The sequence below is a fragment of the Mytilus galloprovincialis genome, chromosome 8 (assembly GCF_965363235.1).
Source record: "Mytilus galloprovincialis chromosome 8, xbMytGall1.hap1.1, whole genome shotgun sequence".
NCBI lineage: Eukaryota > Metazoa > Mollusca > Bivalvia > Mytilida > Mytilidae > Mytilus > Mytilus galloprovincialis.
The window spans coordinates 49,413,291-49,433,916 of NC_134845.1; the positions used below are offsets into that span (position 1 = coordinate 49,413,291).

Sequence of the window (20,626 nt, forward strand, 5' to 3'; positions counted from 1 at the left end):
CTGTGACTTTTTGAAAATTAAGTTGTTGATAAACCCTACAACATAGGCCCAAAATTCATTCATCTTTTACCTCGCATTTGAAGGTTCTCAAATCCCCAAAGACTTTATACATGTACATGTGTACATGAACTTGCATAAGGTCAATGCTTATCAGACCCAGCTCATTTGTAGTATCTCTAACTGGATGTATGACATGTTTACCTTTGCCACAGAATCTTAAAATTTAAAAAAAAGTACATTCTCTGATATGTACACACATAATGTAAATTGGACCATTACATATATATGAAATACAAAACATTCATTTAAAACATTAGAAAAATCTTTAAACATATACTTAAGTATCAGAGTATGGCACTAGTATCTTGTATTTTTTATAAATTGTTCAATCCTAGAACAAAAAATGTGCTGACAACTCAACATGAGCTGGTTAAATAAAATATTAATGTGCTAATAATCAAAAACATAAAATTATATTATAAATAGTATATAATAATATTTATGCAAATCAATAAATATCAATGAAAATATTTAAGTTAAATTACATGTTTGTTGGTCATTAATCTAATTATCTAAACATAAGCTGCCAGTTACTGGCAACTAAAAGTGTTATTAACAAAAGTTTCTATAAATTTGAAAATGACCTGAATATCTAACACAAACTGCATCCTAAGCTAGTTACCTAAAAATAAAATCATCTGTTTTGAAACTATGTATTATTTGAATTTACACAACCTGTGTTTGTACACTTACAATGCATGCAGAAATACACATATCAAATAACATTATACTTTTAAAAAGGTCCAAATTAAGTAAAAGGCTCATGAGTTTTCAGGTTCTTTGAAACTAATGATATATTTCAATCAAAACAACAAAATGTTGTAAAATTGTAGCTTTCAAATTTTTCACTCACTATGGATATTATTTAACATTCTCTGAATAATAATACGTAGATCTTGTTCTGAATTATAATGTAACCAATGACATATTTGTGTATGTCCATTGATCAATCATAAAAGATGCTGAGGGCTTTTCCAGAAATAATTGTATGGGGGAATTGGAGGGCACTATTATCAAAAATTTGATAGGTCATGGTTATTTGGGAAAAATTGCTTAAACATTTAAAGGAAAAATCCAAATTAAAAATTTATGCATTGTAGGTTCAAATAAAAAGTGCCTTCCAACCAACAATACATTTATTTTTTGGAATAGCCCTGACTATTAGCATACTTATTTACTATTCTCTATTGATTGTCCTAAAGATGTTGATAGGGGCAATGAACCATATCTTTCTGAATATTCCAACACTTGATAATATAAACTTAAATACAAGACATTATTTTCTTATTTTTAATTCTCTGCTTGACCTTGCACCATTTTAAAAAAAAATGTTGTAATACAATTATTACAATAATATCAATTAATGGTCACTATTTAATCTTTTTTTGAATAAAACGGTATAAGACCTGTAATTGTTCCTCCATTCCCCAAATGAAATGCTTTGCTTCTCGTACAATAGTGTGTCCATAATCTTTACAAATCTGGTCCGTTTTCTCTCTCTCACAATACACTGATATTACATATATCATTCCAATGATGAATAAAGCTGTCATGAACAACGATAATAAAACCTTTGTACAAAGCCTGCCACCAGTTGCTAAAAAAGATCATAAAAAAAAAATTAAGCCTTTAACTAACACTAAATAATTCGGTTCACATGGTTTTTTCTTCATAAAATGTAGGTATAAGTTCTGCAACATTATGAATGTTGAAATTTTGACTTAATCCATGACATTGGTCAATTATTATTTGTTAACTACATTCATTAGCCAATCCATAACACGTTTGGTAGATGCTTTCAAAATTATTATAAAGATTGCATTAGACTCTTAAACAGGGAATTGACAAACTGGAACATGTGGAACAAGAAAAGTTTCTCTCCTTGATACTATTTCAACGTCATCAAAATTTTAAAACATAATTCTATATGTTGAAGACATCAAGAAAAGCACTGTTCCTTTTGGTTTGGTATTTATGAACCTGTAATTATTTGGTGTAAGGAATTGATATACAATTTCTTTACCATTAATATTCAAACAATTATAAATAACTTATATAGTAATTATGGTTACCTGTTTTTACTTTAATTGCACTTTTACTTGTTCCACTATCAAATCTTTCACCTAAAAAATGAATTGAAATAATAAAAAAAATTCTTCTATTAAGGTGTACCTAACACTACAGGGAGATAACTCTGTAAATCAGAAATCAGCTAAACATATTAAGCTTCTCAATGATAAAAATTAGTGTTTGTCAAACTGCTATATAACCAGTGATATTTTTCTGATAAATTGGTTGGTTCAAATTTTTTGATTTTTTTATATTTTTGTCAATAAATACTTTGTCAAAATTTTATGAAAATTAAACCAGACAAATTAATTTTAGTGAAGGTGTTGGGTACCACCTTAAATATTAAACTAAATACATAAAATATCTATAATGGATTATGCCATGTATGTACTCTTCTGTTGCATGTGTTGTTTAAATGCTAACCATATGTAAATTTTATACAGCCTTTCAACTTATACTGCAATATTTGAAAAAAATTGTGTTTGTTAGATAGAGGATTACTGCATGCAGTGCTAGCAATGATTTCCTTACAAGAAGTTTTAAAAATTAAGATTTTTGTTAAAACAAATATAATTATTGACAATTTCAAGTGAAACTCTAGGGTGCGCTCGATTTTAAGTGATTGAGCGTGAGGTTTTTTGGAATGTAAAAGTTGTTTAGGATTTTTTGGAAACAAAAAAAGGTAGCACATCATGGACAAACAGGAAGGTCATCTATGTTCATGATATTTTAAAATTTTGAAACGAAAATCTCTGTATAAACGTCAGTTGATTTTCTGCAAATATCTTGGCTATATTCATGAAATTTGCCACAAAATCCCCATTTAGTAGTTATCAAATACAGTAAAACAATTATTATATTGCTTTGTATGGTATATGTACAAAAAGGCACATCTCTTATATCTATTATCTTTACTGTTTTGATACTATTGCACTTGAAAATTTCATAATACACATGGCTACAGAAGGGGTCATCAACCTTATTGAAGAAAGTCAGTGGCAATGCTTCAACACTGGACACAATTTAAAGTTTTCTGATCAATTTTTTTTTTATAAATATCTTCAGGATCTTAGGAAAAATGAAGGCTAGACAGCAAACACAATGCAATTTCAAATATAATTAATATTTCCAAGGGGCAACACTCTTTAAATTTATAGAAAAGAAATTAAATTTGAACTTTTCTTGTATAGGCACTGGCATGATTTTACCGTATCCAAACAAATCAGTCTGACATCTAAGGCGAAATAAAAATATATGACTTGTGTGGTTCCAGTTACATCCTTTTAAAAAATAAGGTTGGTAGGTCACCAATTTTATTATTTTTTTTATTTTTGATTGTGAAAATCTGGAAAAAATCGTATGTTAAACTAGGGACATTAGGGTAACCATGGTAACTGGAACCACACATATATTTTTATTTGGCCTAACAATATAGAAACAACATGTCAGTCTGACTTTTTTTCAATTTGTGGCCACAAATAAATAATACATACCTTCTTCTGATGATTGTGTATCTTCATCTTCTTCCTTTTCAGTCTGATACTTCTTTCTGTTTTCTTGCTTCTTCCTTTCCTTTTCAGCTTTTCTTTCATTTCTTATTTGCTGTCTTTCACTTTCTTCCTTCTCTTTTTGCAAATTTTCTAGTTCTATATTAACAAACAAATTTGTTGTGCAATTAAAATATTTAAAGGAGAAAAAAATTGTTATTTTTGTAAGCACTATATACATGATATAACCATGATCATGATACCAGTTATGAATAACATTATATAACTAAAAACGTGGCAGTTAAACTCAACTTAATGGTTCATACCATTATTTTCCCAGTTAGATTTATATAAAGTAAAACACAACAAATTTACTACATTTTAACATTTCGTCTAATGTGACAAAGGGTACTTCAGAAAGTAGAAGTCTTCTGAAAGACATGTAACACTACCCAAAGACATGTAACACTACCCAAAGACATGTACCACTACCCAAAGACATAATTCTGTCTCTGAGCAGATTAGTCTTTGCTCTCACTCCTTTATGACACATTCTTAGCAATAAGTAGCAAATAGTAAGTTTCAATTTTGACCTGATTAATTAGGGGTTGATTACACTCAATAGTAAGTTTTAATTTTGACCTGATTAATTAGGGGTTGATTACACTCAATAGTAAGTTTTAGTTTTGACCTGATTAGGGGTTAATTACACTCAAGGCAAGCACTTACCCAAGATACCATCAATCTGTTGGACAAATGTCAACACTTGAAATGGTACTAAATACAAAATAGTTATCCTATTGTTCATAACAGAAGAAAAAAACATTCTTCAGTCACTGAACCATAAAAATGAAAGACTACGAAACTTAAGACTGAGCAACACAATCCTTCAAAAAAACACTTATCTCGGAAGCTCTGTTGAGGTAAGCAGATACAAACTCAGAAAATAACTATACATTTTCTGAAGATTTACCTCTTTCTTTCTGAAGCCTTCTCTGTTTTACTCTTTCTAGTTCTGAATTGAGATCTTTCATGTACCTTAATATCTGAAAAAGTAAATGCATCCATTGGAAATTACAGGAGAATGTTGGAGAGTTGTAAGAACGGTCGAGGTATTTTTCGTTTAGATGGCGCATTTTGAAAGAAAGAAAATAATGTATATTGAACATGTTGAAGTTCTATCTAAATGATAAAACGTGTACAAGGTAACATTTAAAGTTGTTTTTTGGGGTCATACTTGTAAGAGTACATATGAAGTATGGTGATTTATTTGACTATATCGATTCATTCATTCTTGTTGAAATGATTTTGTGAAAATTTGATTCCGCTACATACATGTCTATGGAAAATATTTGTTTAACACTTAGGTGTATGGTCTATCTTTACCTGCCAATATCAATAAATTCACAATATACTTTTGGATTATCTATCAACAAATGATCAAGGCAGTCTACCTTAAAAAAATTGTGTGCCAAAACATATATAGAATTAAATTTTAAATCATACGTTACAACTAATGGAAAACTATTCAAAAACACAACAATAATAGTCCGGCCGATTGGTGCAGATATAGAGCAGAATTGTTCACTTGATGAGGAAAGCATGAAACTTTGCATAGTAGTTCTTGGTTATATACCCTTTGATTTCAGCTATGGACCCACTCTGAAAAATCCAATATGGCTGCCATTTTCAAGATGGCGGAAAAACGGTATAAAAATCAAGATTGTCCTAAAGGTATTCTATATAATTTCGGAAATTAAAGTTATGATTCTTCAAAAATGGACTTCATGTTCTTGAATTTGTTATCAATTAATTTTAAAATATAAAAAAAAATATTTTGGTTATTTCTATTACACATACATTTGCAAATATGGCTGCACATACAAAAATAAATAGTGAAATTCAAAATGTTAATCAATATGTTACATGTTATTCTTTAAACGCTTTCAGTTTTAATGGTTGGAATGAAATAGGTTGAAACGAGTCGATTGAACGTTAATATAGGTCGGTTAAATGTGGTGGAATAGTAGATAACTCATCTGAACTTTGAGGCAGTGCCGAGGGCACCCTGTCTCGTGTCTCTTCAATGTAACGTCTTACGTCACTTATCGCGTTTTCATCTGCCGTACGCACTACATCGTCAAATTGTTCTATGTAATCAATAGGCGGAATAGGCGATTCCCATCATTTAAAATGGTTAAGGGGCTACTATTTCCTTTCCCAACGACGTGCGAAACCAATTCGCAACTATTCAGCGAGCATGGTCCTAAAATGCACTCCTGATCAGCACTTTTATTAGTTTTAATGGTAACAGTCATTTCTGAGTTTGGTGGAACTGTGATGGTTCGTTTTATGCAAACTTGCTGAGTTGAAATCACGTTTCCACCGTTAACAAATGCCGCATTTATCACTTTATTGTTGATGGTAATTGTGGGAGTACTCAGGTTTATTACTGCGCTCAGTATGTCCAAAATATCTAGCCTAAGTATAACATCGTCTGTTTACTCTATTAATGTCGAGAGTCGTTCTTTATAGTCTTCCCAATAACAAGCTGTTAACACAAACCACGTAGCGTTATGTTCTTAAAATTTCCATTTTCTGCCGGAATTAATTTCTCATTTACTAATGTTATCATTGCAGCAGTGTCCACAATCATGCTCACATTCTGGTCATGTATAGTACCTCGTTCTGCTAAGCTCTTTCAAATGGTTCGTCTGATGACAATATCGGACGAGGCCGTGGGCCTCTGTTCGATTTTGTGATGAGGTGATGTTTCATGGCCAATGGACTTTGGAATCGTGCGTTGGCCTACTGGCCCGACCCTTTGCTGTTTAAAGACTCCATTGTTGGAGTAGCACTTTGATTTGTTCCGTATCCTTGTGAAGGTGATTGTTGTCTGAAATAACCGGGATTTCTGGAGTTTGCCCGTGGAGATGCTAACCGTTGTCTTTGGGGACTATATGATCTCTAGCTTAGTGGGTGTGTTGCTGATCGATAGGCATTAAGCTTGGGTGTAATCTATCAGGCGATCTACCGAGAATGTATTGCTCAGGAGATCCTCCATGTGTATATTGATCAGGTGATCTTCCATGATTATTTGATCAGAAGATCCGAGGTTATACTGATCGGTCAATCCACGGCTATGCTGATTAGTTGAAAGCATAATATCAGCTAGTTTTGTGACAATTTGTGCGAGGTTATGCCCCTCATTATCCAAAGGTCTGCTCATATTTCCTTTATCGGTCGGTGATACTGCGCCATCAGCAAAGTAGATTTGTCGATGGTTATAATTGGCACTTTTTGATTCATATATCGCCATCTTGTTTGCTATTGAGGTTTTTAGTTGATCCAACGCCTCGTTGAAATTTTCTGGGTTCCTCTTTATTACATGCCTTGAAGAATCTTTGTCTTTACATTCTCGATGGAATGCTTCGATTCCAATCAGGTTTGGTCGTCTTTCTTGCTGAAGTGCTGCTCCAAATGAATGCTTTTTTAAGGCCTTGGAATCATCATCTGTGCGGGCGTACTCAAAGCCAACATCGGCCTGCAATATGGGGCCTACACACATTTTTCTCTTTTCCCATTGTCATCTACTGGCAAATCGTTCAAATTGGCAAATGAACGCCTCCCAAGTCATGGATCCTCTCCAATTGAGTTTTTTGAATTTTTGGGAGCTGTGGGCTTCGTCTCTGGTCCCTTGCACCAAAATTTTCTTGCCATCGGGTATATTATCTCTTAAAAGAGGAGTCTGAAGAAGAGGTGTTACCACACTCTTTTGGTTTCCTCTGCCCTTTCCTGGACCGGCCAGTGGAGTGCTTGCTGTTATGGGAAGCCTGTTAGAGTTCCAGGAGCTGACGAGGTTGTCATAATTGGAGTGATAAATGTGGGATTTGCCATTGACTCGACGGGAATGATACCGTAAGTAGGAACTGCATTTAGCATTGGAGAAACTTGATAGAATCCTCTTGCATTCAATTGTTTCTGTAATGGTGTGCTGCTCTGAACCAAATATTATTGACTCATAGTAGATGGTAAGTGTGCGTAAGACGACACATAAGCCTGCTGCTGGTATCCTTGATAAGTACTAGAGGGTTTTAGTATGTTCTTAATTGGAGATTGTTGTTGAATAATTTGAACTGTTTCATGCAGGGCCAAAAACCCTGACATAGGACTTTTGACTTAAGGTGAAGACACCTGCAACAGTGTTGGCGCGGTTGCTGGTTCATGCAAACTATAATTGGGGAAAGACCCAAGGCATGGATTTTGTTGTGTACTTTTGGTAAACTTGCGTTGTACTGGCTAAGGTCAAATTTTGGCTTAGATGATGCGTCCATTGCAGGAATTTTAACTTCTTTATTTCGATTGTCCACTCATTCATTTACAACAGATACCAGTTGTTGGAAGGTACCCTGCTGTTCAAATGCACTTTTAAATTGAACTGTGTCTACTTCCTCAGGTGTTGTCAGCTTGTCCATTCGTCTCACAACAGCATTGGATATCTTATTGGTCTGACCATCAATTCCGCCAAGCAATTACTGTGGTCTATTATGTCTTCAGACTGCTGAAGTTGCTGAGATATTGCTCTCATCTGTTCGTTATTAATATGCATTGCCTCTTTCTGTTCAGCTTGAAACGTAATGAGACCAACACATATTTTATCAATTTGCGATGATTCGCTCTGTTTTATATTGCGGTAATCTCAGCTGTTCTTTGGGTATTAAATTTACTACCTGCTAAAAATTCTTGGTACAATTGTTTAATAGTCATTTCTGAGCTGTCCTCTGTTAAAGCGTCCGAGTTCAGCTGTGGGTTTCTACATATCCCCAAGTGTTAAATTTTCTGCCATTTCAATGTTCTTGTCCTTGTTGTCCCGAATTCCTGCCATTTCACTGATATGTGTTTAAATGATTTTCAATTCACAGTTTGATATCTCAAATCACAGCTTTTATGTGTGACCCAAGACAACAAATAGTGCAGCTTTTAATGAAAGCTACTACTGCAGCTTTTTGTGAAGGCTACTACTTTGTGTATGAAATGACAAGCAAGGCAAAATAAAAAAGGACAGATACTAAATGACACTATATATCAATAAAATGCTTATATTCAGGTCAATTCTCAATAATGAATATTTGCTCCTTTTTAAGGCGGCCATTTTGAAAATAGCCGCCATTTTGTATTTCAAAGATAGACCAAAACAAAATCTTGCTAAGTACACCAAGTCATTCAAATATGTTGATTTTTGTGCTTCCAGCATCAAATCCACTGTGGTTTGTGTACTACTGGAAAATATTTTAGAACGTACGGCAGCCATCTTGAAATAAGCCGCCATATTGAATTTTGAGGGTGGGTCCATAGCTAATATTGCTAAGTACACAAAAATGTACCATCATGCAAAAACTGGTGCTTTCCTCATTATTTGAGCAATTTTTTCACCGATCGGCCGGACTATAACATTTATTGTCAACTCTTACCCTTTGTGCACATTTTTTGCATTCATTCTCATTTAAACAGTCTCCAGCATTTCTTTTCAGCTCGTCTTTCAAAGGATTATCTTTTAAGTCCAACCATCGTAATTTTTCCAATCTCCAAAAACTTAATGGCAAAACATTCAATTTGTTCCCAAGTAGGTCAAGATGTTGCAAATTGCGTAGACTTCCAAAATTCTGTGGCAATTCTGTTAGTAAATTTTTGCTAAGATCAATCTTGACTAGATGAACAAGTGTGCAAAATGGATCCTGAAAAATAAAATAAAAAATCAACAAAAAGAATTATGAAGCAGCAAGTCATACATGTCAGGAATCTGATGTTCTGAAGTTGTCGTTTGTTGATGTGATTCAGATGGTTTTTTTTTTATATAGATTAGATTGTTGGTTTTTCCATTCGAATGGTTTTACTCTAGTAATTTTTGGGGCCCTTTATAGCTTTATAGGCTAGCAAACTAAAAAATAATGTAAGCTTTCTACCTTTAATGTAAGAATGTCTTTCTGTGCATAAGATCATTCCTTCACTTGCAGTTAATATTAAGATGACATTCTTTTTTTATTTATATATGTTGTTGAGATGACTTTGCTAAAATGTTATTCAGATTAAAGATCTGTTGATATGACATTGTCATTTTTCTTACAGGTAGTGTTGAAATTTTCTCATTTTTGGATTTGTGTGTGAAAATATCAGCTGCTTGATACAATATGAACCCATTTTGAGGTTGTTTGCTTCGCTCACTGACTTTCAGCTGATATTTTACAATAACAATATACAGCCACCCTGATTATCAGTCATGTGTCAGTACCAACAGTACTTACTGGAAATGTTTAGTTGCCTTTGTTATTTTACTTACAGGTAAAGTTGAGATGACATTGTTATTTTACTTACAGGTAAAGTTGAAATGACATTGTTGTTTTACTTACAGGTAAAGTTGAAATGACATTGTTTGATAAATCCAATACTGTAGCTTTTGGTATGGCTGCCTGTAAAATAAAATAATTAAACATGTACAAGCGAACCTAGTTAACTAAGTCATGTAAGTTAAGTTGAAGTCAAAGGAACCTGATGAAAGAATTTGACCAATTGTATCTATATAGATCAAGCTGCATTTTTCATTACCTCTTTCTATCAGACTTCGTGACATTTAAATAAGTCCTGACAAAATGCCTGAACTGCTAAATATTTTTTTAAGTACACCTAACAATAATTAATCCTTTTTATCATACCTTGCATATATTCATGATATTTGAAACAATTCTATTGGGTAAAACATTATCACGTGATATGGAATATTTCAGTTAACTTTTCATTCAATTTCAAATTTTTAGGGTTATTCGTCATGTGTGCATCCTTCCTTGCAATTGAATGCAATTTTCATTCAATTGCAAGGAAGGAAGAACACATGACGAATAACCCTAAAAATTTAGACCAGTGGTGAAAAACCATATTATTCACAGGCGAATAACCTTTTCAGTTTCTTGATTTGTATACCAGTTATCTGCCAAGATAATGACGTCACAGACATAAAGCAAAGTTCATGTTGCAGGAAGCCCATCAAGAGACGAAGAAACAAGACCAAACAAGCGTTATGAATTCCTCAGTGTCGATGATATTTCTTGTAAACCAGAGGCGGATTTAGGAGGGGGGCAGGGGGCCTGGGCCTCCCCTTTTGAGAAAAAAATTGGTTGCTTATATAGGGAATCACTGAAGCGTGACGAAATCGGGCCCCCTCTTAGGCAGCCAGTGGGCCCCCACTTATGAAAATTTCTGGATCCGCCACTGTAAACGTTCCTTTTCAGTCAGGGGACTTATTTAAATGAGTGATTTTTAAATCACTTATTTGAGTAGCAAATTGGAAGTTTTGTCACAAATTGTGATTTTGTAGTTTTATCAAAATTTTAAACACATAGGTAACCTCACGCTACCAGGCGACTTGGGCGAAGAAGTCGCTTTCCCGACAATCACTTCGCTTTCCCGACAATCACTTCGCTTTCCCCGACCCCCAAAAGCGAAAACAAGTCGCCCTGTTGTTGACGATACTGGCTTTCAGTCGCTTCCGTCATCGGACATTTTCAATTTTTACCAAGTTGATGAAACATCAAGTTTTTATTGATAATTAAAGAAATTCAGACATAAACGATTCACTATCTTTAGAAAAGAGGTTGAAGCATTGTCTTCGCAGTGTGTAGCAGTTTATTTGATAAAAATACAACTTTTATCACTTCGTGCATTTCCGCAAGTTCCGGTGCCTGTTACTCGAAAACGTACATCAACCTAAATTTCGGAGGCAAAATAAGTTTGTTACTTCATTTAAACGTGATAAAGGTTGCCTCCAGTAAATGTTTAATCCATTTATTGCATTAAAAACGTCATGTTCCTTTCCAAATAACCTGTCAAACATTGTTTATTTTTGTAAATTTTCTAGGATTCGTCCGCCATTGACCGATTTCTAAACTACGGATCTGAACCGGACCAGCTATGACCGAAATCCGTACTTTTACAATAATTACTACGGCCACATGGATGGCACAGCTGACAGAAGAATATTGATCCCAAAGGGAAAAATTACGCATTCCACACGCTTTAAGAGACTTTTGGTTACATCTAATTGATTGGTGTATATAATTCCCTATATTTTTATGGATTGATTAAAGCTGCTTAACTCTGAGACTATTATACTTATATCAATATATTATGGCCCAGCTTAATAGCTTTTATATTTTTTTATGAGAAACACTGAATTTCATACACAAGATAATTTTTAATTAAATTGTAATTGATATGTTATAATTTCTTTACATATTTTAAAATATTTTTTTATTTTTAGTGCTAGATATTTAGTTGGCAGTTTCTCACAAAAACCTTAGTTAAACTTAAACAACTTTAATTTCAAATGTTACTTTAATATTGTAATCGTTTTACTCAGATATCGACAATTGAACAATATAAAAAGAACATTATTTACATACATGTATGGTCCTTTATACTATTGTAAAATCCAAACATTGTAGCGCACTGCACGAATGAGCACTTCTCTTTCAAATCTCACCACTTCTCCCTATCAGTTTTAAAAAGAGAAGTCACTTCTCCCTATAATTCTGAAGTAGTGTGAGCCCTGAATTATTTAGTCTGACTGGTTTGAATAATATCTTTTAATTAGTAAAATTGACAAAAATTAACTATTTGCTTCTATTTAATAGCAAGGTTTATGCCTTTGATGCTATCATTTAGCTGCAAATTCTATTTTAGTTGGAAAAATGCTATAATAATGAGATTACTTTCTTTTTGGTGACAAAGTATCGAATGACTAACCAGCTCTTTGACGGGAACAGTTGTCAAATTACTCAAACCAAGGTCTAATTCGTTTCCTTCTAATTTATCTTTTAAATTTTCTTTCGGCATTCTGACAGCTGCGAGAGATTGAAAACTGAAAGTTGAATTCGTCACCAATTTCTACACCGGAAATGACACTTATAACACGTAATGCTGAACATAGAGAAAGCAATTTCATATTTTTTCATTGCCGAACTATTTTTATATTTAACTAATACCCAGATAAGATCATAGCCAGCAACGGTCATTTTAAATTAAAAGAAATGGTTCATAAATCATTTTCAAATCATGACTGAATAACAAAAAAATATTTATAATCTTGTACTGAATAATTTTACTGGCACTAACACACTTTTCTCTCCAGTTCTATATTTTCGCACGTTTTGGTGAGCTGTCGAACAAACTAATCATGATGTACTTTGCTACATCGTACTAAGGTTGCTCATGGTAAAATCTCAACCGAACATGACTATTGTTTATTGTAGGAGATCTTTAAAACGTTTGATTGGAACGAAGGTTCGGTCTTTAAGCTTCCTGTTGATCTTGACATGCGAAATGTGAATTTCGAGAAGACCCACACGCACATTTAGGCTTTATATCTTTATCAAAAAGCTATTTCTATGGTATTTTCGTTTATAATTGAATTCATGCAACTCTCACACACATATTCCAAACCATTATAATACAAGAAAATTGAATAACAATGCTAATTAGTGATGATTTTCTCTTCACGACCTTGAAATCATTTTGTTTCGTAATAGATACGCAGCTTAGATCACGCAATCACAAAACTATTACACCATACTGTAATTTGTGGCATAATTAAAGAGTGAATTATCATTTGTGCAATTTTTAAAGTATAACATTTGAATTATCATGAGTATGTTGATGGTAAGTGAAAATTGAACCATACAGATGAAAAAGTATGTAAAAAATAAAACATGAAGCTTTTCAAGAAGTTAATATAATTTTATATAATACTTTCAAATTTTAATTTGATATTAAACCATATATTTGTTGGTATGTTAGATGCAGTGTGGCTAAGTAGATAATCGACTTAGATAACATGGATAATGAGAAGATAATATTTTTATTGTCCATGATGAATAATCAGCAATACAAAATAAACAGCAAAGATATTTTGGTCAGGCATTATATTCTTCTCTACATGCTCTATAATGTTGGTGTGTCACCACTGTTGGAAGATTTGCTTAAGTCTGGTTAGGAGCATAGCCTCTTTAGAGCTTCTAAAACTAGATTTAGCCAGGGCCCCCCCTTTCGTGGGAAAAATTTGGTTGATTATATAGGGAATCACTGAAGCATGACTGGAGTGGGCCCCCCCTTAGGTCAGTCAGCGGCCCCCCCCTTATGAAAAGTTCTGGATCAGCCACTGATTGTAACCCATATTGACATAGTGATTTTGTATTCGTTGTCATAGGTAGATATGTACAAATGTATTTGTATGCCATAACAATATTGTCTACTATTTTTTTCAGGCAAAATACCTTATACAGATTGTTACTGCTGGGGCCCAAGTTGTTGGAAGGGCTTTTGTGAGAGCTGTGCGAGAGGAACATCAAGCTTACAAACATGCTGCAAATCGACATGGAGGACAATCAGGTTCTTCTCAAACTAAACAAGAAGCCAGAAAGGCTGCTATCAATGACACATTTACTGGAATGTCTATACAGGTACATTATTTATCAGAGGTCTATGATCAGTCAGGGTTACTACTTAAACAGGTGATTGTAGAGCTCTGTGAAATATTAAAAATTTTCACACAGGCTTTTTAAAATTACTGAAACAAGTAATTTTAGAAGTTAGAATGTAATCACTTTAATAAGTGTTTTGTAACATTTTCTTGATATTTTTACCACAAGCTTCATGTTTTTATCATGTTTATTGGTAAAAAGACAACAATTCCATTGAAAAAACGACTATGTACATGCAGAAATTATCGTTTGCTCTGTAAACCTGTCACTTTTACTGTTTATTAAAAATATGCAAATACTGGGATAATTTAATTTGTAGATCTTTGAAGTTGATCATTCTAACTCTAAAGAAAACCATTCAGGTTACCTAATATTGTTGACTTTTGTCTGATAGTAAGAGTCTATAAGATGATATGTACTTATAAGCCTATCATGTTTGTCATGAATGAGGGCTGGATTCTATAAACATGATAAAACATACTTAAAAACCCCACTATAACATGTATGACTTTGTCATGTTTGTTAACTGTAATTAGTTTTAGCCCAAGTAAAGAAAAATTCATGAGATCGCGGTCAGATCACATGATGTCACTTGAATACCATTTAATGCTAGGTCTAACTCTTTGAACTTGTAATTTGTATCATTAACATAAATGATGTTATAAGTGTAGCATATTTACCTGACGATATCGGGATATCGGTATTTAGTCGGATCTTAACATGTACAATGTACATTTTTACTTGTGTTTTGTTACAAACCGGTATTTTTGAAAATAAACAAACAAATGTCGAAATGTTCAGGACTTAATTAAATCTGTATTTGGGTAAGATGTTGCAAGCATACGATTTTTATTGCGTCTTACACTTTGAGAAACAAATAATCTCTTACAACTTTATTCAAATATTGTGTAAAAATGTTAATTATGAGCTATGAAAGTCAAGTGTCTCAAGCATTTTTCTGAGGAAGTTTTAAAAAATTTCAAAGAAATATTTTTACAGTGGGTTAGCTTTCATTAGTCTTCACTATCCTATAGATTAACAACTTTTGGTTATATTTATAATTTGAAATCTTCATTGAAGGTGGAGCATGAATGCACAGTTAATTAATTATATTGATATGACATTTGTATGCAAGAGTGACATTCCTTTGTATTATGTGCTGATTAAAAAAAAAATGTGCGAGTATTGTCTCCTTTTAAAAGGTTCATTATTTTATAATTAAGTATAGGTTTCTGATATAATTTTGAATACCGGTAATTACAAAATGTATCAATTCAACATATTTCAGTTTTTGTTATTGGTGTATCAAAAACATGAAAAACATTGATGTACGAATATAATTTCATAAATTTGAAAGGTTTAAATGATTACATACCAATATAAAGAACCGTTCATTATTTAAAAAAAAAAAGACTATAAATGAAAATCAACTTATTTATCTCCCCTTCATACATGTAATAGATTGATTGGGAAATTAACCAGAGTTATCTAATATTAATCATAGAGAGGGACTAGCAAGCAATTTTTAATTGTAGCTTATTTAACGATAAAAAAAATTCCACTATATATAAATGAATGTTACTTGATACAAACATAAGGACTTTGTTAGCTAAATCTACAAATTTTATTAGATATTATGATTTTTTATTACAATATATTAATATGCTAATAAGTGTATGCTTGGATATATATATAGATTTTGTTTTTATTTAAACATTGTTAAAAACTGATTTATGCAAAATCCCAAATCTATCAACAATGATCAAAGACTAGGGGTTACATGCATTGACCAACACACATACATGTTCAGATTTTTATCTTTGAAATATCCAACTTTCTATAACAAATTTATTATTAATCCTGGACAAATATTTGTATTGCCAATTGGAATGAAATGCCTTAATGGTCTAATAAATGCATTAATATAAATTTCTAAATTCTTCATATTCATTTTTTTTTTTTAAATTATGACTTAAATACTGGTCATTGTCATGATTGTAGCACACTATTGTACTGAGAGAATATAAATATTTATAAAGTCTTGAATCATATATCTTTCTTGGGAATTTACTGATCTGAAATTTTATTTAAACTGCCAAAACTGCATATTTTCTTCATTTGTTTTTTCAGGAAGCCAGACAAATATTAAATGTAAAAGAAGATGTAGATTATGAAAGTCTAGTGAAGAATTATGATCATTTGTTTCAAGTCAACGATAAGAGTAAAGGGGGGTCCCTCTATATACAATCAAAGGTAAGTACAATTAAAATTGAGAATGGAAATGAGGAAGGTGTCAAAGAAACAACAACCTGGTCATAAAGCAGAAAAGAGAATGGTTTTCTCGGGGCACTCCGGCTTTCTCCAACAATAAAAACTGGCCACCACAAAATAACCTAAATCTGTTGCTTAAAAGTTGCATTAAAACACCACAAATCAAATCAACCATAATGATCAAAACTAGTTCCCTTTTACACAATGTACAGTCATGATCGGATGTACAATTTCCCTAGGATTTATAGTTTCTGCAATTCAAATCACAACTTTCCTGGCTATACCAATTTAACAAAATCAAATGCATATCACAGTGAGACAATATTTATGATGTTCCGCATTCATTCTGCAGTTTTATGAGAATTTATATCTAACAAGTATTACATCAAGTATGTATGTACTAGAACTCATTTGTATATTTGAACTCATTCGGACTTTGTGCTGTCAGAAATTTTTCAAAATTGGTATAGACAGGAAAGTTGGGATTCAGAATAATGGAAATAATACAAGAGTTATTTCCCTTTGTACAGCAATTTTAGATATAGTTTTCAGAAGTTGTGACTAATTCTAACAACATGTTTTGATTGACAAGCTTTTTGTTTTCTTGTAATTAAGAGGATAAGTAATATTTTACAAATTATCATACATGAGTGGTATACTACAGATGAAATGTCTGTGTGTATGTTCATGAGTTGAACGCCAGAGTCATCACTTGAAGCTATTGACAATCACACTGTTTCACTCTTTTACCCTCATCATTTGATTTATAAGTGTATAGGAAAACCAAGAAATAAAATTCAATAAAAATAAATACTTTTGTCAGTTAAAGGATATTTCCACAAAATATTAAACTTTCTTTCTATCTGCCCAGATGAACAATTTTTAAAATAGCATACATACATGTACTAAACTTAATAAATTTTGATTCCTGAAAAAAATGTTAAATTTTTGCAATTTCAAAAAATTTAATATTTTAATTCTTTTCAGGTTGTGAGAGCAAAAGAAAGATTAGACATGGAAATGAAAGACAAAGACAAAGATATAAACACTGAAACAAAGAGAATAGAAACAGACAATAAAAGTCAAGATAGTCCTTCTTGACAAAAATTATTTTAGTGTATAGTGAATCTACTAAAAAACAGAGAATGCCTTCCGTTCAGGACATTCTTAGAAAACTACCATCATCTGATATCATATATACAATTGTTGATGAATTTGTTCTTGAATGAATGGAAGGATATTTGTCATTGTACATCATACATTATCATTAAATCTGTATGAATAAGATTGACAAATAAACAGGTACACATGTAGTCAACATTTGCTTTGTACAATTTGATTAGAAAGAGGCTAGAGTGGGGTGCTCATTTTCGCCATATCTGTCCATGTTTTCTACAGTTTATGTTCAGGTCTATATGTTTTTGAAGTATACTGATATTTCTATATGAAGATAACTTCAAATGCAAAATATTCTTAAGCTTGAAAACGTGTTTGTTTGAAAATAATCATCTGAAAAGTTAGATTTAAGGGTGTTTGCAATTGCCTGATGTTTTGTCAATGGGGGACACATATTCACCGTTTTTATATATCTATTTAAACCCAAATAACTGCAGCTTTAAACAATATTTTTTTCAAATCAACATTTTAAAGGTGTACAGAACTGAAATTTCGGGCAATCAATAAAAAATTTACGAAGAAATACTTCTTTGAAATCGTGTTTTTCATTCAGGAAATTGGCCGAAAATCGTTGTCCGTTTTTCGGTCCTTTGCGGTAAGTGCCGCAATTTTGTCGTAGTTTAAAAAATAACCATATTTGTTATAAAAATCTAAGTCACAGGCATATTTCTTCCATTTAAGCCATCTTTTGAAGTATTTACACATCAAAATATTAAAACGGCGAAATTGTGTCCCCGGCGAATATGCGCACCCCACTCTAGACCAGAAATTTTATAATTTACTAAGGTCAGATCTCTTTATATTTTCCTTAACTTTTATTACCTCTGACATAATGGAACTTACATTAAATTAAACTACAAATATAATTTTCTACATTAAAAATTGATTAGTTTTAGAGAGTTTCTGATACTTTAAAAGAAATAACTGTAACAGGCTAAATATATATTCAAAATATATTTGATCAGTGGTAAAATGGAAATTTCATTTTCATTATGTAATCCTTATCTTTTTTATCAATTTAATTCCATAATTCATGGCAACAATTGTGATAGATTTAAACTTGAATTATTTTAAGAGTGTAAATGAGCAATGACATAAAATTCAATCACTGAAAAAAAAGTCTCTCTAAATGTTAAAACCCCACAAGTATCAATATATATACATGTTAACAATTGAAAAATACTTTCCTTTGATCCTGTATCTTATAGCAATCCAGATATTTATATTTAACCAATTAATTTATAATTGAAAAAAGTAAAATATGAAATAAAAGTAATACTTGTGGATTATAAGATTTGTTGACCAATTAATTGATTTTGCTTGAATATTATACTGACAGACTATAAAAACACAACACATATTTTATGTATTTGTTCATTTTTTGTCAAATAATGACTTATATTCATTTCATTTTTGATCATGCTTCCCGTCCTCCTTTCGGAATAGATTTTTTTAAGTGCTTACCTCATGATTTAAACTTTAAGCGTGACATGATCAATTCAACTTTCAAATTCCAAACTTACCTTAGACCATGTAGACGATGAAGAAATAAATTAACTTTATATTCAATTTAGCATTTTACATGTTTTATGCATAATGTGTATTGAAAAAATAAAAAAAACAAATTGTGTGTTGTTTCTAAAGTCTGTCAGTATATACATGATATATGGCTTTGCTTCAATGTTTTCTTAAGTACATGGTGTGTAAAGCTATACATATTACAGTGTGGTTATTACAGAGGCTTGCCATGTGTTCTAATGGTCTTATTTCTGAATTCCATATTAATTGTTGGTTTATTTTTGACAATGTGTATTGAATTTTTAGATAATGATAATCTATTAAATGGAGAGTGATATTTTGAATCAATATGTCAGTTGTAAAGAAATAAATATGTTTTTTTATGAAACAAGTTTCTCTTTATACATTGATATGTGATGTACAATACAGTTGTCAGACAATACATGTCCAGTAGAGAATATTTCAAAATGTTCACAAGTTGACCGCTACTACAACATTATTGTAAGTCAATACAGAAATTATGTGGCCATAACAACCTTTAACACTTTTTTGACATGGTCATTAAAAACATTAAAGTGATCTTATCTTTAATTTACTATCATAGCTTAAAAAGTATGTACCCTATACTTGATGCACCGACTAAAACATACTGCATTTTGAACATGAAATACATAGATTACCAAAACTGCAATATGGATGGATATTTTTCCAATAATAAGTCATTTGTAAGTTGTATCCAAAAATGAAAATAAAGGTAGCTGGTGGAATGTTAGTCCTTGAGGGTATAACCAGAGGCCAGTATAGTCGGTACTGTGCAGTACTGGCATGAAATTATAAATATTATGTTATTGAAATTTGCCGTTTCAAAATTTTATAGTCCTCAAGTTTTGATACAGCACATAGTATTTTTTTGCTATATTTGTTTCATGTAGACATGGTAGAGGTTTGAAATGATAAATTTTATATAACAACACCTGAATATACATACACATATATCCAGAGGTGGATTTCAGGAGTGTTGCAAGGATTATGGGGGAAAAAGGGGGGGGGGTGAAAATTTGATATTTTGGGGAATTCTTGAGCAGGCCTCTTCTTGGCATTCAGTGGGGCCCCCAGTGGATATGCCGATTCTTACCCAATTGATGGAGAAAACAAGATTTTTTTCTGTGTGAGATGCCCATTTTGATTATCTTGGAAGGGATGAAGGAGGATTTTATTCAGATTGACTATACATTTTCATCTGTTGCTATGATTCTCATGTGTACACGATTGATTCCTGCCCATTTTGTGTTGCAAGTATTCATTGACATCCTCGGTCTCTTGAAAGGAAACATATTTTCAGCTCTCACCAGTCCAAAATATTCCTCCCGAAGCTTGCTTGATTATATGTTTAGTGCTGGCCTCTTTGAGTGATAAAACAGATTAAGAACAGACAACATTGATGTCCTATTAACTGGTCAAGCCTTTACATGCACAGGCACTTGTTTCGGAAAAAAAATTACCTGAGACAAGTGC

At 32.1% G+C, this 20,626-nt stretch overlaps 2 protein-coding genes across 3 annotated transcripts; one reads left to right on the forward strand and one right to left on the reverse strand.

Moving 5' to 3' along the window:
* Positions 1–924: 924 nt before the first annotated feature.
* On the reverse strand, positions 925–12,578 carry LOC143042121 (leucine-rich repeat-containing protein 59-like). The gene is made up of 7 exons (XM_076214376.1): positions 12,414–12,578; positions 10,025–10,084; positions 9,089–9,352; positions 4,591–4,663; positions 3,624–3,776; positions 2,133–2,183; positions 925–1,657 (listed from the first exon to the last, which is right to left on the reverse strand). The coding sequence occupies exons 1-7, from the start codon at positions 12,501–12,503 to the stop codon at positions 1,431–1,433; spliced, it is 918 nt and encodes a 305-aa protein (XP_076070491.1). The 5' UTR covers positions 12,504–12,578; the 3' UTR covers positions 925–1,430.
* A 324-nt stretch (positions 12,579–12,902) lies between these two features.
* On the forward strand, positions 12,903–19,492 carry LOC143042122 (mitochondrial import inner membrane translocase subunit tim16-B-like). Of its 2 annotated transcripts, none has more exons than XM_076214378.1 (4): positions 12,903–13,057; positions 13,931–14,125; positions 16,277–16,399; positions 17,405–19,492. In XM_076214378.1, the coding sequence occupies exons 1-4, from the start codon at positions 13,055–13,057 to the stop codon at positions 17,516–17,518; spliced, it is 435 nt and encodes a 144-aa protein (XP_076070493.1). In that variant the 5' UTR covers positions 12,903–13,054; the 3' UTR covers positions 17,519–19,492. The 2 variants fall into 2 exon arrangements, with proteins under 2 accessions (XP_076070493.1, XP_076070492.1); XM_076214377.1 differs by lacking the exon at positions 12,903–13,057 and adding an exon at positions 13,185–13,325.
* The last annotated feature ends 1,134 nt before the right edge of the window (positions 19,493–20,626 follow it).

What these genes read in the sequence shown, in the direction of transcription:
- LOC143042121 (XM_076214376.1), bottom strand. Translation starts at nt 12,503, where the DNA reads ATGCCGAAAGAAAATTTAAAAGATAAATTAGAAGGAAACGAATTAGAC. An exon ending in CTGTTCCCGTCAAAGAGCTG is followed by an intron (nt 10,085 to 12,413) that starts GTTAGTCATTCG and finishes TTTATTTTACAG; the next exon opens with GCAGCCATACCAAAAGCTAC. An exon ending in TACACAATCATCAGAAGAAG is followed by an intron (nt 2,184 to 3,623) that starts GTATGTATTATT and finishes TTCATTTTTTAG; the next exon opens with GTGAAAGATTTGATAGTGGA.
- LOC143042122 (XM_076214377.1), top strand. An exon ending in TTACTGGAATGTCTATACAG is followed by an intron (nt 14,126 to 16,276) that starts GTACATTATTTA and finishes TTGTTTTTTCAG; the next exon opens with GAAGCCAGACAAATATTAAA. An exon ending in CCCTCTATATACAATCAAAG is followed by an intron (nt 16,400 to 17,404) that starts GTAAGTACAATT and finishes AATTCTTTTCAG; the next exon opens with GTTGTGAGAGCAAAAGAAAG.